This window comes from Chamaea fasciata, unplaced genomic scaffold, assembly GCF_029207755.1.
Source record: "Chamaea fasciata isolate MVZ Bird 193981 ecotype frontalis unplaced genomic scaffold, bChaFas1.0.hap1 SCAF_3, whole genome shotgun sequence".
NCBI lineage: Eukaryota > Metazoa > Chordata > Aves > Passeriformes > Sylviidae > Chamaea > Chamaea fasciata.
Window position 1 is genome coordinate 69,030,099 of NW_027094088.1, and position 13,495 is coordinate 69,043,593.

General features: G+C 43.6%; 1 protein-coding gene across 1 annotated transcript in view; it reads left to right on the top strand.

Moving 5' to 3' along the window:
• Window positions 1-6,409: 6,409 nt before the first annotated feature.
• SESN1 (sestrin 1) overlaps window positions 6,410-13,495 on the top strand; it is an 81,048-nt gene continuing 73,962 nt past the window's right edge. Inside the window, exon 1 of the mRNA XM_066179437.1 lies at window positions 6,410-6,791. Coding sequence (XP_066035534.1) covers window positions 6,528-6,791 — 264 coding nt within the window. The 5' untranslated portion in view covers window positions 6,410-6,527. The remainder of the gene's footprint in view (window positions 6,792-13,495) is intronic.

Genomic DNA, 13,495 nt, shown 5'->3' on the forward strand with positions numbered 1-13,495 from the left:
TTTAAAAAATATCATCTGTTTACATGACTCAGAATAATCATAGCAATTCTAATATCCACACTGCACATCCTGAACAGGCACAATATTCTAGGTATTAATGCCAAAAACTAGTTTGTATATCATATGGCATAATGAGTTGTAGTAATTTGAAGGCAAAACAAATGAGAGGCTCCAAGTCAGAGGTACAATTTAATAGAAAAAAAAAGGAAAGAAAGTAAACTAGAATAGATGCAATAATACAAAAGACCACTGACAGAGTCAGAATACAACCTGAGCGTAGTGATGGAAGCAGTCCAGATGAGGTGGTCTTCCTGAAGCAGTGATCCTGTAGAAAGGTCTGGTAGCTCGGGTCCTCTGGGAATCCAGTGGGTAAGCGCCCCTCTGGTGTTCAGAGTCTCAGCTTATATCCAGGCTGGAATGCTTGGCTCCTCCCTCTGGGCGGAGCATCTCACAATGGGATGGTGAGTCATGTGATAAGGCCTAAAGGGCCCATTAACAGGAGGTAGCCCAGGAGGGAGTTATCTGTGAGCTGTGTAGCAAAGGTGCTGATGGCCCATTAACGGAAGATAAGTCAGAGTGGAGGAGGCAGGGAGCACTGCCTCACCTGGTTTCAACAGTTCATGAAGATGGTGATAGAATATACTTCAACCCAGGACATGAGTATTCAAAAATGCAGAAATGGTTTTATCACTACTTCTGCCCTGGGGAAACTTAAAACAGTCAAAGACATTACTTGTTTCATATAATCAGTATATTTAAACTTGCATGCCCTGGAGATACAGAAAAAAGCAAATCTGAGTAAGATGCTACAAAATCCTGTGCAATGTTGCAGGTAGGAAACTAACTTCAATTGTTGATAAAGTTTTTAATAGGAATTTCTTCCCTATTAACTATATGTAGTTTCTGAATACAAAGAAATTTAGTGGATCCCTAGGTTCTTGACTTCAATTCTTGCTGTTCTGTGTGACCTTAACAAATCAGAGGGTTGGGAATGATAGGGGACTGATGTTTCAGGATACATGAGCCTTTCAGCCTCAGGGCTGAGTGTGGTAATGATAGGCTCATATTCCCAGCATGAAAAAGAAATGCAGGTATAGATCCAAAACAAGCAGCATGCTCAGTGAGAAGCTAACAAGAGCTTCAGTTTGGGGTAAAGAAACTGAACATAGACGTGGGTGAAGTCCCACCCTGGTGCTTGGCACTTTTATCTTTTTGGAACTCAGAATTTGGAATCCTCTTCTGGCAGTGAATGCCAAAATCTGTTCTTTAAAACAACAAATAAAGAATCCCTGTAGCTTTTCTGGTCTGCGACTTCAGTTCATGTGGCTGCTGGTCACAGCATTTTTCTTTGTGTTATTGCTGGAAAACACCAAGGTCGGTGTTAACAGCCTGCCAAAGGTGCTTAAAGGGCCTTTTGGGCTGTCAGCAGATATAAAATTCCCAAGAAGCAATGCTCCTTTTCTTTTAAAGTGCAGCTGGAGGAAACGGTGTGCACCTTCTCTGTGCTGCAACCCAGTGGTCAGAGCATTGGCCAGGAAGTAGGAGTTCCTGGGGAGCATTCATGCCTCATCCCTGACCACCATGCTAGACTGGGAGGAGGAAGAGCAGGAAGGAAACAGGGAGTCACCACCTTTTCGTTTGAAGTTATGACCCTGTTCCAAAAAGCATGTAAGTCTTGAACAAGGACAAGGCAGCAGAGGCAAAAGATAGAGTAAAACAAGGAGATGTCTCTCTCATCTAGTTCAACCATCAAAATAGGGTCCTGGGGTAAATTTATGCATTTCTGTAGTAAGTAGTTCCAGGATAAAAACCAGCACTGGCTTGGGAAAAGTTATCAGAAACCAGGAATAAGTGCCCACAGATCCTTGTGTCTCTTTCCTTCTAGTTCACACTAGCGCCATGCATCTGCCATCCTTTCCAACAGGGCATAAATTCAACAACTGAGGTGATGAATGCTTCCCTTCCATTTTGCAATCCTCCTGAGCATGTGGGACACTCTCCTGGTAGTTAGGAGGTGTTGATGTAAATGCCCTTGAGCTAAAAGGCAATTCTTTAATCCCTGGGTTACTGTACTGAAGGTGAGCACTCTATCAAGTTCTTCCAGGCACTGAAGCCATCTGTGGCTACAACAGAAGAAACTGACTTGTTGGGCTTGGAGAGGTTCCACTCAGCAGGACCTCTCCTAGAGCTGCTCCACCTACTTCCTAGATCACAAATGGGAACAAAGGGGAGACAGGTTGCAAGGTTCTCAGTTTGGGGCAATTCTGAACACAGAAACCGATTAACAAGAGTTCAGGTGGCTGCTCAGAGGAGTTCTTCAGAACTGCACTTTTAGTTTACCCATACTGTTTTCCTAGTTCTCAGTGTTTCAGGCTACATTTAAACAGTTAAGTGAAGTGTAGTCAGAGAGTTAGCAAAGTGCATCAGGACTTTAAGTGGCCTGTAGTTCTGGCCGAGTTCTAGTTCATAGCCCAGCTCCTCTCAAAGCAACCCACTCTCCAGCATAAACTATTGCACAGACATTCTTCATGGAAGATTTGGTCTCCTAAGAAGAAGCTGGCGTCTAATTTACCCATCCCTGCTGTATTTGTGACCTCTAAGGAGGCAGTGTGGCAGGGTTTGGTGCATATGTACACCTGCAACACATAAAAGGGGAGAACACATTGGATGGACAAACACATGCTCAGAAGAAAAAAAAAAGGCTCCTTCTTCTCCCAAACAGAATGGTTTGGGCTTGACACCAAGACTGAGCCTGAGTTCAAAGGCAGTAGAGGAGTAGCCTCTGGGTTTTTGGTGTCTTGTTGCAAAACAGGAGTCACAGAACTTTGTTTTCTGAGGATAGCTGTGAAGAAAAATGCATTTTACTCTGGAGTACCATTTATTGTGGCAACATGCCAAAACACAGATCGAAAAAGGGAGGGTGAACTTTTTGAAGAATCATCCCATGCTAGGTATTAAGCAATTGGAATGAAGTAAGCCTTAAAAAAAAAAAAAAAAAAAAAAATAAAACCCAAACCAGGTGTAAAAGAAAACAGTTGAAGGAATGTAATTTAAAAAGCAGTTCCTTCTAGACTGCACAAGTTTTACTGTGGTATTATTTGCTCTACAGTATTTGACTAAATGCATTCTCTAGTAAAATGCTCTCTTGTGAAATATAGAAACTGGAATGAACTTTTAAAAGTAAATATAATATATTTTAGATCTCATATCTTAGAAAGGACATGAATACAATTACTAGATATTGTATTTTCAAAAATACTTCTGCTGTTGGATGTCATCTGCATATGGCTATAGAAGTCCTTATCTAGTTAAAAAAAAAAAAAGGAAGTTGATAAATCATGAAGGAAGGAAACACTGAGGTTTAAAACAGCCACAATTTTGTTTTTCTTCAGCTTATCATTTTGAAAACTCAACAGCTGTAATTCTGGATGAGTTGCCAGATTGTTTCCTTCATAATTCTGCCTCTCTCTTATCCATTCTTTAGGGATCAAAAACAAGCATATTAGCTTCAGTCAGTGAACACGCAAATCAAACAAACACATTCCTCTAACTTTGGGCTCTGATTAATTCCACTGGTAGCCTTTGACCTTGATTTCCACAACATCTTGCAGTACATAAAGAAGCCTGACCTGGTATCAGAAAACTGCAGAGATTTGGTTTGGAAAAAAATTAAAGCCATCCTCATTGCTATTCCCTATGTGCTACACTAAAATCTATAAAACAAAGAGCTGAAATCTGAAGTTTAGGCCTTGGAGCCAGTTTCACAATCTGTTTCCTGTAGCCAGAGTTCATTTGGAGCCAGTGGAAAAAACAGCTTCTAAAAGATAAAAGGCAGGGCTGTGACTTTCAATCAGTCTTGGCATTCAGTGTGTGAATACAGCTGTACCAAAGTCTGAAACACCAAAGCTCCAGTTCTGATTCTGGTTCACTCTAGTGATCTTGGATGTATGTAGTCATTGTCAGAGACACCCAACAACTCATGATGGGAAAAGTAAGATCTAGCCAACTTCTGGAGATCAAAATTTAGATAGAAATAAAGTAAATAGATGTGACATGCCCATTCACAGGAAAATGGGAGACCATAACGAGTGACAACAGAATGGGATGGGAAGCTAAAGTGGTAGCTAATGTAAAAACAAAACAAGCCAAAAAAACCCCAAAAAACAAACAAACAAAAAAACCAACCAAAAAACAAACAACCCCCCCCCCCCAAAAAAAAAACCAAACCCAAAAAAACCCCACCAAATCCCTCCAACAACATAAAAGGCACTGGCAGAACTATGTTCTTTGAACCCATCAGTTATGGTGGGTGGAGACCTTGAGTGCTTAGAGAAGTCAAGACTCATATTTATTGCAGGTAGTGCTGATTTCAGCAGATACATTGTTCACGAGGGTGCCAAAGGCCTGGAGGAAGCAGCTGCATGAAGCAGTCCAGGCCTGTCCACCCTACTGAACAATGGCAAAGCAGCCTCCCTTCAGAGAGGATTTTATGGGAAAAAAAAAAAAAAGACTGGTCTTCCTTCAAAGGTACAGGTAAATGCAAGTTTTAAAGAAACAGTTCCAGAAAACAAAGGGATGTCAGATGAAGAAATCAGATTCTTTACAAATAAGAGAGCTGTCGATGGATGGTGTTGGTGAGGCAGTCCAGGCTCTGTTCCTGGACCCAGACGTGGTCTCTGTGTCTTTCTGTGGCCTAAGAGTAGCTTGTTCTGCATTTACCTCCAGTTTGGACGTCTGAATTTTAGAGTGGGAAATGTGTATGTGAGAAGCTAAAAATAATTGTGCAAGACCCTATGTAGGCCCAATGTCCTGTTTCTAATTTACTCCCAAGTATTCTTTTGCCTTTCTGTATACCCAAAATTTTAGTTTCATGATTGCTTCAATGTGACAGCTGCAAACAGCTCTGCCTTTGTTTTCTTCTGCTCTCGTCTGCCAAGAGGTGAACTGGATCAAGAAACTGACTTGGCTGAAAATTAAAATTTATCATAAACAGAAACTTTTTTTTTTTCCCCTGCAGGAAAAGCAAGCGAAACAGCAATACCAGCCTCTTTAGTGGCAGATTACACTTAATGACAGAACGGCTGAGCTTGGCAGGGACCTCTGGTGACCATCTGGTCGAACCCCCCCACGCAAGCAGGGTCACCTAGAGACAGCTACCCCAGGCTGCCCCGTGTCTGGGCAGCTTTTGGATATCCCCAAGGATAGCAAGTCCCCAGCCTCCCTGGACAAGCTGTGCCAGCGCTTGGTCACCCTCACAGTAAAAAGTGTGCTTCCTGATGTTCAGAGGGAACCTCCTATGTTTCAACTCGGGTCCCTTACCTCTGATACTGTCATTGGGCACCACCGAGAACACCCTGGCTCCATCCCCACTGCACCTTCCCTCTAGGCACATGTAAGTGTTCGGATATGTACACGGGTAAGATTCCCACCGTCCCCCGAGCCTTCTCTTCTCCAGGGTCACCAGTCCCCGCACAACTGGGATTAAAAAAAAAGCCCCTGGGATTAATTTGGATAAAAAAACACCGCGGAACTGCTGCTCAATGTGAACATTCCGGGGATTTCCCCCCGCCATCCTTCCTTTATCCCAAGTGATGACGGGACTATGTTCCGCTAGCACCGAGAGTTTTTCCCTTCCCGCTGTCGCACTCACTGAGGATACATCCCCTACTCCGCCTCTGACACGCCTTCGCGGCCGCTGGAAACACGTGCGTGCTTAAATGCTTGCCGGTGCAAAGCTCTGAGGCAAACCTGCTACGGGGACTGCTTCGCCCCCGGCTGCCACCAGCCATCGGCGCTCCATAACCTGCAAAATCCCCCCAAAACCCTACCAAACAGGGTAATGGGAATACCGTGCGCTCATCCCGCAGCGGACGCTCTCCTTCCCCGGCAGGATGCTGGCGGTGTGCCGCACTGCCTGCCGGGACACATAGTCTTCCTCCACGAGAACCACAAGACCGCCCTTTGGCCGGACTACATATCCCAGCAGCCCCTCCGGGCACTGCCGCTCCCCGCTGCGATTGGGCCCCCCGGCTGCGAGCGCTGAAAGACGATTGGCTGACCGGCGTGTCTGTTATGCGGGCTCCCCACGCTGGGCAGGGCTATTTCCCCCCAACCCCGAGTGAGGGGGCTGTCGGGGGTCGGTGGCGGCCCCGGCGGGGAGGGCTGAGGGGCCGCCCCGGGAGAGGCAGGGCCGGGGCCGCCCCTTCCCTCCATGCCCGGGGCAGGGAGGAGGAGCCGCCGGCGCCGCGGGGTGGTGGCCGCCCCTCTCCCCGCCGGGAAAGGCGAAGCCGCAGTGGCGCCGCTCGCTCGGCAGCCCCGGCGCGGGAGGGCGGCGGCTATCGGGGGCACCGGCCCGCGCTGCCCCCCATGCGGTGCGGGCAGCGGGCTCTGCGCTCGCCGCGGCCGCGCTCGTCGTCGTCTGTGTGGGCGGGCTGGCGGCTGCCGGGAGCCCGCCATGGGGCGGCCGCGCCGGGGCTGCTGAGGAGGTGGCGGCGGCTGCGGCGGGGCAGCAGCGGCCGGGCGGCCCCATGGAGGAGCGGGAGGGCGAGGTGCGCTGGGACGGGCTGTGCAGCCGCGACGCCGCTGCCCGCGACGCCGCCCTGGACACCATCGGGCAAGCCGTGCTCCGCCGCGCAGAGAGCATCGCCTCCGGGGCGGCCGCCGACGGGCTGCCGGTGCCCGCCGCCCGCGACGGGCTGGGCGAGGCGCTGGCCCGCCTGCTCATGCTGTCCAAGAGGTGCCCCTTCCCCGACGTGAGGGAGAAGAGCGAGGCGATCCTCGGCGGGGTGCAGGTGAGCCGGGCAGACTGCCCCCTTCGGCTTTGGGACCGGGCCGGGCGCTCTCCCGGCCCCGTCCCACGCAGGGCACCTTCGGGTTTCCTCTGTGCAATGAGGTGGCCGTGTGATCCACCCTGTCAGATTTATTTCTCCAATTAATACGTGCTAAGTGCTCTCCACCCCTACGGCTCTCTCCCCGAAGAAACGTTTCGAAAAGCGTTATTAAAAGGCGGGGGGGGAGGGGAGGAAATATCTCACTGGAGGCGCTCAGAAAACACCTGGATGCGTTCCTGTGTCACCTGCTCTAGGTGACCCTGCCTTGGCAGTGAGGTTGGACTGGATGATTTCCAGAGGTCCCTTCCAACCGTAACTATTCTGTGAAAAAGCACGAAGTCTTTCAGTGCAATCCAGCAGAGAGGATTTGGCAATGAATGGCTGGAAAGTTGGGGCATCCCCAAGAAAGCACTAAAATGACAACTTTAGCACTCTAGTTCCAGTCTGTATGACCAGTGCTGTGGTGTTACCTGGTTAGCTTTAACAGAAAAGCAGGAAGGATTTGGATATTAATATTAGCGTTGCCCCTTGAAAATACAAATGGGAAGTTTTGGAGCTTTAAAAATCCATGTGAGCTTGTTGTTAAGGCAGAGCCTGTCAGAATGCCCTTCTTGTTGTTTATTGGTAAACAGTTTCTCCACTGGCATCGATAGGATCCAAACTATTTTTTTTCTCACAGCTCATAGGCAGCCTAACCAATAGAGGATTACATTTACTGACCTCATGCTAACAAAAATAAATTTTACTTTGTACTCTTCCACTCTTACAGTCTAATTATAGTAACTTGCATTGCGATTGTCTTGCTCACCTCAGGTTTTTTTGCACAGGTCTTGGAATTCTTGTGTCAGCGGGTCCGTCAGCACTGCAAAAAATGCTACTTTTAGCTGCAGGGTAGGAAAAGGAAATGTGGATATTTCTTTTAATCACAAGTGAACACATAAAGCTGTGCTTGGAGATAGCTGCCTGATTCTCACTGTGCCTTTTCTTCCTGATATTTAAGAGGTGGAGTATAGAGAAATCCGGGGAAACATAATTGTAATATATGAAAGTATTATAATAATATATACATTATATACATAAATATATGTATAACATAAAAACCATATGTTATCATAAATATAGAAACACATTCTGGGTTTGGGTTATTGGAGCTGAAAGAGTCTCTGTTTATTTTGTCTAACTTCTCAGTAGTGTGCAGTGTAATAAATACAGTGTAGCTTACTTTATTCAGTTTAGGCTGCGTGTGGAGTTTTTCTCGAAGCTAATGGTTTCACATGGTCTGAATGAAAAGCTTGTCAGCTTTTCTTTAAAAACTGAAGCCAATCAAACAATCAACCAGGTCAAACTTGAATATTGAGTTGAAAACTTAATCTGGCATCTTCCCTGTTAAAAGCTCATATGAGAAGTGAGTCTGTTACCAGTGAGAATGACGAGTTACTGCAACAGACTGCTAAGGGCAGAGTTGTTTTTGTCAGGTTCAAGATATCAGAGTCTATTCAAAGGCCAAACAGATGGTGATCTCTCACCTAAATTTTGGGAGGAGGTCAGAATACAGGACCAGATGACTCTCTTTGCTTTATATATATTTGAAGTTAGTGGCCTATTCAACTGTTAGTGGTCTGGAAACTTTGTTATTTGCTTTTCTTTTAACTAGGCCAAAAAGTTCTGGCAGAAAATATCCATCTTCATACAGCAAATGCAAGTTCAGATACCATGCTCATTGCTGGCTTGATTAATAAACATAGGTGTGAAAGGTTTAATACCTGTGAAACCAATTGTATACACACAAGGTGCAGTAAAAGTTTACCAGCAAGTTAAGCAAAATAAAATCAAACATAACATTATTTTAAGGATTTTTTTTAAAGTTGCATTTGTAAATTTTCCTTTCCAGGAGCATAGATCTAGGAGAGAAGTATTCTGTATTTTATGAATTTAGAATGGTAAATCTCAGTTCTTGTGTCTGTACTCATAAATGAAAGTTTTCATTGTAATCTTTGCATCCACATCTGTTGGAGAAATAATCCAGTGTGAGTATTCTGTTTTGGGTGCTGAGGACTGTTGTCAGGCATGAAATGGTTTTCTGTTGATTAGTGACCAAGAGTAATATGGTTCAGATCTCTGCAGTGAAGATGGCAGATAAAGCAAACTATTAAAATATTATCACCCCATAGAACTTGGGGCTTTCATCAGTGCTTCCAAAGATAAATAACTTAGTAATATAAAAATGTGAAATCCCATTCAGAGCAGCATCAGCACTTGTATTACTTTATCTCCTTGTTTTGGGACCTGAAACAATACTGAAGTCCACAGCAATATGTACAGTTATGCTGTCTGAAGTTATTGAATTACATAGAGCCCAGGGGAGGAGAGGCAACTCTGAGCTCAGTTCTCCTTTGAACTGGGGCTCCCCTCATTCTCTCTACTGTGAAATGGTCCATCCCAGACTAGAAGTCTGAGCCTGGACTCAGAGATTTCTTTTTATCCCTGCCCACCCCAGCTGCCTCAATATGAAGAATTGTAAAATGTGCTTTATTCATCTTTCAGATTTCCTTCCAGCATAAATTAGTGAGGAAATCAGATTACAATTTTCCATGTAGTCTGATTGCTATTTCTTTCTTTGAGTTAGTGCCCTCTTGCATGTTGGGGCAGTCAGCAAATATTTAGGCATGAGCAATTGGTGCTCCTGGTGACTTTGCAGCTTTGTGTCTGGAGCAGGTTGGTAGAATGCATCATATGGCGGGTGTAAGCTGCAGCCTGTGTCAGCATGGCATCCCTCTAAGCCTGCCTTTGGTATGTTTTGGGGTTTTTCTCCCCTGGATAAAACTTCCTCTGATATATGGTGGGATGCCAAGTATGCAGCTTTCTTCTTTGCTATTAATAAATAACATTATTAATGCTATTATTAATAAATGATATTGTTTATATCAGAATCTGTAGAGTTAATTATTGCTTAACCTAAGTTCCTGATTTCAGGATAATGAGTTTTCTCATTGTAGGCTATATATTTATATATAATAACATACACTTTTTAAACTGAGAGAATATATCTGTTTTCCCATTTAGAACAGGCAAGTTGTTTTTTTGTAAGGGTTATTATAAAGACAGTATAAACAAACTAGTCCTTTTTTTTTCTAATTTTTGCTTTTATTAATAAAAGAAAGCTCCTAAAGCTGCTTTGACCTCAATAGATAATTTAAAAGCTATTTGAAACATATTTCAGTTGCAACGCTTTAACCAAGTGAAAACAGTTTCAATGTTTGCATTTGAAGACGTTTGATGGATAGTTTTTAGGTATAGCCTCCAATATGTATCACAGGTTCTTGACAAATTCTTGCTCATGGGGTGTTCTGCAGACATTTGTAGCGTAGTGCCTGTGACCTTGCAGAACAGTGTGTCATCCCTGCCAGCGTGCTGGGTGCCTGCACACCAACACAAATATATTGGGAAAGAGCAGCAGAGGAATGTCTAAACACATGCTCATTGGAAATCTTCTATCAGCCTCAGTTGGATCAATCAGGTATGTGTGAGTGGAATATAAATTCAAGGTGTCTGTCCATAGCTGGAGAAGAATCACTGAAAGGATGAGGTTTGATAATTAAAATCTCTTGTAACCATTCAGTGGGGAAGACTCAGCAGAACACGCTGCTCTCCATGGGTGTGTAAAGTCATTCTCTTAATAAACAAAGAGAATGCATAGATGGAAGGCAGGTTCTGCAGGTGCAACAAGGTGCTAGTCTGCACAGAATAAAAGATGACAACAGAATAAAACCCATAAATGTCAGAAAGCATAGAATTTGGCATGCAGAGCTTGACTGGGCACAAATGTAAGGAAGAAAGAAACAATCTCAACCTCCTTGAGAAGTAGTCTAATGATGGCAAACACTTGCATTGAAGGGGAGAATTAGTAATGAGAAAAGAACTCTGCTCTCTGTTGATCTTTTCATTGATGTAAACAAAAGAAACATAGAAAGTGCCAAATATGTATGAATAAATCTGAGATGGTCAAAAACATAAGGAGGCACAGCTAAAATGAATATTGGAAGAAAGCAAGAAATAAAAGATCCACAGATTAGTGGATTAACAGATAATGCTGAGGTGATTGAAATGTTTTCTGAAATGGTTAATCTGGCCTGTGTAGTCAATAGCCATGATAAAAGCAGAAATAGTACCTTCCTAGGCTGGAGAGTGGGGGGAAACCTGTAGGTTGCTTGGATAAGCAACAGATTTTCAATCTGGTAGGGTCTGATGAAATTAATTCCAAGGTGCTTAAAAAAGCAACTATCTGGAGCAATCTCATGTAGTGGATTGCAGTTTTAAAACAGTGGAGGGAAGTAGCAGATTCAGATTAATTGGTACATACCCCTTCAGTGTGGGCTAAATGGGATGGGATGAAGAGGAAGCTGATGGATTTTAACTGTAGCTTAAAGAAGAAATATTGCCCCAGTGTTGGAACACATTTTTAGTGCCTAGGAAAAGAAGTTGAGCAACAGCCAAAGCAGATTTAGCCAGGATAAATTCTTTTAAATCCAGCATTGCTACTGCTTCTGTGATGGAGTAACAGGCCTTGTGGGGCAAAGCGATTCTATCCTGTAATATTAATAGGTTGCTATACTGGAGTCCTCAATGTTCACATGACAGCCTTATTAACAAGCTAGGGAATTGTGATCTATAAACTACACTTCAGTGAGTAAAATTAGCTGGAAAACCATCCCCAGGAGGTAAGCGAGGTCAGGTAACAAGTACTTGGTAAAGGCTCTCTAAGGTCCTGTCCAGCAAAGTCTTGATTAACAAATTTTAATGCTTTGTTGAACAGATTACAAGCTGGGAGGGAGAGTAAGAATACTGGAGAGCAACTAAATAATTTAAAATTTCTTTAGTGCGAGCTTGTATCATATCTTCTAGTCCTTGGGAGTTTTCTGTGAAGAAAGTTTGATGTGCTTAGTGGTGGTGTGGTCAGCTAAAAGGAGGCTTGAGGTAATATGTTCCCAGAGAAATTGGGGATGAAAAGGGATGAGAAGCCTGCTGCAAAAACAAAGAAAACATGAACTAGAATGAATGAACAATGGATCTAAATTCCAGAAAGGCTTGGGTTGAACATTTGGGGAAAATTTCAATATTAGGACAGACTATCTAGATTGTTCTTAAACATCAGGCAGGAGCAAGGTGCTTATTTGATCTCTCCCTGGGAAAGGTAGAGCATTGCTAGCTGGATGATTTTTCCTTCCAGCCTCTTTTTCTGTGTTTTGTGTTGGTAACTGCTTGGAGGGACTTCAAGAACCATCTAAATCATTTCCCCTTGATCTTCAGGACTGTATTTACCAGACAAACAGTGCTCAGACCTGTGGTCTGTCTCATACATAAAAGCATCAGGTGGGCTTGAGGGGGTTGTTTTGATTACCTCTTTGTTTTCTCAGGCCTGCTGCTTTAGTGGATAAATGTATCAGAATTCCACAGTTTGCCATTATGGCACAGAAGAGAGGGGTCATGTCAGCAGCCAAATATATCTTCTTGTCTTAAAACCTTGAAGGACTGATTGGGATCTAGGCTTGCTTGGCAGAAGACATAGAAGGGAATATCCTTCCTTTCCAAATCTTGGCCAAACACTTGTATAGTTGAAATTAAATGAGCATCCAGAAAGGATGGGAAGACTTCTAGTCATAGCCAAAGCAGATATAGTGTCCTCTGCCACTGTGGTAGGACAAATAAAGCTTCTGCCAGGAGAGGAGGTTGTAATTCTCCAGTGTGCATCCATAAAGGATAAAATAGCAGTTACTTTTCTCTTTCATTGCTGTATTTGTTCTAGCAATGTGAACTCAGAAGAGAATTCACTCTGCTATGTGAGTGCTCCATGTCTGAGCTCTGTGGTGCATGCTTCTGAAGAGTAATAAGGGTGAAAATTATGCTTATTGCTCCCGAAAGGTTTATCCTGATGAGTGGTGTTATGGAAGACTGGCTAAGTTTCCAAATCTTTAATCTTATTGGGGGTAATCTTTGATAGACCACTTTGTAACTTTGTCTAAAGTCTTTTTTAGCCTTCATGTACAACACTAATAGTTTTCTTTGGTGAACTTTGAGATCTCAGTCTAGGCAGATCTGTTAGGTTTAGGATTTTTGTCCGAGTTCATTTGACTGTGTCCTGCTGCATGATAGGGATGTTCCACTGTGATCCTTACTGTTGGTCAGCCACCATAGAAAGGTGTCTCAGTTGAAATTTATAGTCTATTCAAGCTTAAGAATTTAAATATGATATCCTCACTGGTGGTGGTGAATCTGATTCATCTGGAAGCTGACTAGTCCCTCTGCACAATAACAATGCCTAAATCAGTTCCTGTTTCCCATAGTGTTCTCGTATACAGTGAATTAAAACATCCTTTTTTTTGTGAGTTCACTTCATAGCAAAAGCATGTTCTCTCTCTTCTAGCCATTGGACTGAATGGATTTAATTATTCATTGTAGGGTGCTCCCTTCAAAATCCACGTGTTGCTTTACCAGATCAGTAGTTTAGAAAACATCTGTCTGTTAAGGGCTTTTTTGGTGGTGTTTAATACTCTTGCTTTTCTCAAATTGAGGGAGAATATTAAAGTAATGACATGGTGCTTTAAAATGATTAGTCGTATTTACAGTGTCTGCTGCCTCTGCAATTTTTATTGTAAACAGGTTCTTAT